Source organism: Triticum dicoccoides, chromosome 3B, assembly GCF_002162155.2.
Source record: "Triticum dicoccoides isolate Atlit2015 ecotype Zavitan chromosome 3B, WEW_v2.0, whole genome shotgun sequence".
Taxonomy (NCBI): domain Eukaryota; kingdom Viridiplantae; phylum Streptophyta; class Magnoliopsida; order Poales; family Poaceae; genus Triticum; species Triticum dicoccoides.
In genome coordinates, this window is record NC_041385.1 from 348,636,760 (window position 1) to 348,640,359 (window position 3,600).

Sequence of the window (3,600 nt, forward strand, 5' to 3'; positions counted from 1 at the left end):
ACGAGGCCGGGAGCTCCATCGCCCCCCGGTCAAGAATGGCGCCACGTGCAAGCGAGGGAGTGTTGCGCCCTCTCCGACAATGGCGGTCGAAGGGCGTGGAGGGAGTTCAACCGCCTCGACGACATCCTTTGGTCGACCACCAAGCGCTTCCGCAAGGCGAAGCGTGAGCTCGCCAAGGCGAATGATGCAGTCACGGCCGAAGAAGAAGGTGCCGCTGCACAGCTCAAGGCCACTATATTTACCGGATCCAGTGCTTTTTAGGGTCCCTATCCGATAAATCCCCGACCCTCCTCCACTGTTCTCTCTCTCTCTCTCCCTTCCTCCCTCCCTCCCTCCCTCCCTCCCTACCTCCCTCCCTCTCTCTCTCTCCACATCCCCTCTTCGACCGCCTCGATGTCGAGCGGAGGACGCCGACGTGGTGGCCGAGGGGGCCGCGGCGGCTCGCCACCGCACAAGCGAGCCCACCACAACAACGAGACCAGGAGCTTCATCCGACCCACGTGCAACAGAGGAAGACCACGGCCGAGAGGGCCTCGGCGCCTCACTGCCGCACAACCAAGCCTGCCAGGATGACGAGGCCGGGAGCTCCATCGCCCCCCGATCAAGAATGGCGCCACGTGCAAGCGAGGGAGTGTTGCGTCCTCTCCGACAATGGCGGTGGAAGGGCGTGGAGGGAGTTCAACCGCCTCAACGACATCCTTTGGTCGACCACCAAGCGCTTCCGCAAGGCGAAGCGTGAGCTCGCCAAGGCGAATGATGCAGTCATGGCCGAAGAAGAAGGTGCCGCTGCACAGCTCAAGGCAATAAGGAGTTCGAGCTCGCCTTCGTCCTCTCCAACTCCACAATGGAGTTTCATCTCCATGTCAAGGACTAGAGCAGTTTAGATTAGGTTATATACTATGTTTATGTTTGCGCGATGAACTTTCAGTGAACTATGGTGGCAGGAACTATGTTTATCTACTTCCAGTGAATTATGCAGTATGGTAAGAAGGATCCGCTCTGCCATGCCTTCCACGGTACCGCCAAACCGTTATACAATAGCCATTAAACAAAATTTGCGGTACCACGGTTTACAAGATCTGCCAGAGATGCACGTGTACCCCATGACAAAAACAAGTATACATCAAGGGCACAAGATAAGCAAGGGATGCTATATTCTCCTGCGAAATGATGGTTGCACTGCAAGATCAATAAATCAACCGGTATACAGGAAAAAATAATACTCCCTCCATCCCAAAATATAAGAATGTTTTTCACACTAGCATAATGTCAAAAACGTTCTTATATTTTGGGACGGAGGGAGTACAATACAGCATACAAACAGCACTACAGTCAATCTTCGAGTACCGGCAAGGCATACAGACCTGCACCCTGAAAATTGCACATTGTATGCTCTGGCCTGTATAGCAAGCCACATCTTTGATCCTAAACCCATGGTGATGCTGTAAGCTGGTAGACATATCTCAAGTTGATGAGGCCTCCTTCAGCATTCCATCAGCTCCACTTACACTGCCATTGCCATTTCGAATGAGCTTTTCCTCTGAAGGTAGATTTTTCATTATTTTTCTAGTTGGTCCTGAAGCGTTCCACAAGTACCACACACGTGATTTTGGGGGTGGCACAGCTCCCGATACAGGAGCTACCAATCCAAGTTTGCCCTCATCTACAATGCTGTCAATTATTCCATAATCCTTGGCCTCCCAAGGACTCATGAAACAGTCAAACTTCGTGTCCTCGTCAATCTACAAGAAACAGCAATCAGCACAATGCAGATTCCTGTTGCTGTTGGATAGGCAAAAGCATGGGCAACAAGTTCTGAAGGACTACCTGCTCTTCAGGCTTTCCAGTGATCCTTGACATTATCTTGTTGATCTTTATCTTCTCATAGAGCATTTCTGTTATCTGCAATCCCATCTCTGTGGCCTGCCACATGCGTGAATCAACATATTACACTTTTGAAGAAAGAATGGCTGTGAACTTGCAGATCAGGATCTAAGGAACTTGCATGTGCGTCCAGCAGAAGACCAACCACTAATCTTAGCCAGAAGCAAATTGGATTATAACATGTGCACACTGATCAAGGATAAGAATCAATGTAATGCGTAGTGTATGTTTGTATTGAGCCTCTCCGGCGGTCTATATGGAGTACCAAATGATAAATTTAGGTGCTTCAGGGTGTATTTATCAAGTATATTGCACATCCTACATCTGGGTAGGGTTCTAGTGCATCGTCTTCAAAAAGTAATGCATGGTTATGAAAAACTTCAATTTACTTTCTGGAGACAAGTTTACACTGAAATCTATTTATTTATTTCAATGAGTTTGTACTAACGGAAATGCTATTTGGCGAACGTTCACCAGGAGGCTGATGCTGGCGAACGCCCTTCCTGCCATCTGATCTGGCCGCACGGATCTTGGCGCAAATCTGACACCACGTCAGATCCCTAAAAGAGTTCGCTGCAACTGCTCTCCTGGCGAATGACCTTTTTTATTTTTTTTCTTCAAAAAAAGTGCAGATCGAACTCATGCCCTCCTACAGTATAGCTACGCGCACTCACTAGTTGGGCTACAGGGTTGCGCTCAAACACCTTTTATGTATTCGAGTTATTTTGTTTTTATATTCATTTTTATTTGAAAAAGAAAAAAAATCCCGAAATTTCCCATTGTTTGAAAGAACAAAAATCCTTATTTTTTAGAGGTGATTTTTCCCCCTAAACTTGCCATGTGCATTTTTATTATATGTAGCATGGCAATTTCCATGTCTTTTTCAATGCAGCCATGAAATTTTTTATTAAGAGCATGGCATTTAATAATTAGTAACATGATATTTTTATGATTAAGAGCATGGCATTTTTATTACTAATAATATGGCAGTTTTCTTATCAACAAGGGGCATATTTATTTTTGAGAGCATGTCATTTTTATTATAAAGAGGATGGCATTTTTTATTTCAAGAGGATGACATTTTTAATGTTGAGAGGATGGCATTTTTTTTATTGCATGGCAGGTTTCTTTGGGGGCTTATCCAGATAAAATATTTTCTCTAGAGGATGTCAGTTTTATAAAGTAGCACGGCAATTTTCAATATTTATTCTGAGCATGGCATTTTTATAAATTTGTGCATTTTTTTTGTTCATATGGCATTTTTTATATAAAGGATGGCAGTTTTAAAGTTTAGCATGGCCGAAAATATCTAGATCACTCGACATTTTTTTTGTTTCAAAGTTTAACATGGCAATTTAGAAAAAACACTTAAATGGGCCTTATGGGTCTCAGGGTCACCCTGACACCCTACCCTGGCAAACGACCAGAAACGGTCGCTGGGAGCTGCTCCCAGGGCGAACTAATCGTCACTCAATATTAGGGTCAAGTGGGAGTTGCCAACAAAATGGGTCAAAATTGGGTTAAGGTGGTCAAAGAGTATGGTGGGTGGTGTATGCGGAAAGGAAACAAAGATGGCAAAATTTTGATGGGAGTCAAATGGTGGTGGAACCTATCTAGATTGAACGTAGATGGCAATAGCTACGCAACGAGCTAAAGAACACGAAATCGGACTCTGGATGTGAAAGTTATGACCTAAACGATGAAGCGGTGGCAACT

The 3,600-nt window shown here is 45.3% G+C and overlaps 1 protein-coding gene across 1 annotated transcript in view; it reads right to left on the minus strand.

Annotated features, from left to right (window-relative positions):
* Window positions 1–1,030: 1,030 nt before the first annotated feature.
* The window catches only part of LOC119276039 (ATP-dependent Clp protease proteolytic subunit 3, chloroplastic-like), a 30,713-nt gene continuing 28,143 nt past the window's right edge, over window positions 1,031–3,600 (minus strand). The window contains exons 4-5 of the mRNA XM_037556993.1: window positions 1,828–1,923; window positions 1,031–1,742 (exon numbers count right to left, since the gene is read on the minus strand). Of these exons, the coding sequence (XP_037412890.1) occupies window positions 1,464–1,742; window positions 1,828–1,923 (375 nt within the window). The 3' untranslated portion in view covers window positions 1,031–1,463. The remainder of the gene's footprint in view (window positions 1,743–1,827; window positions 1,924–3,600) is intronic.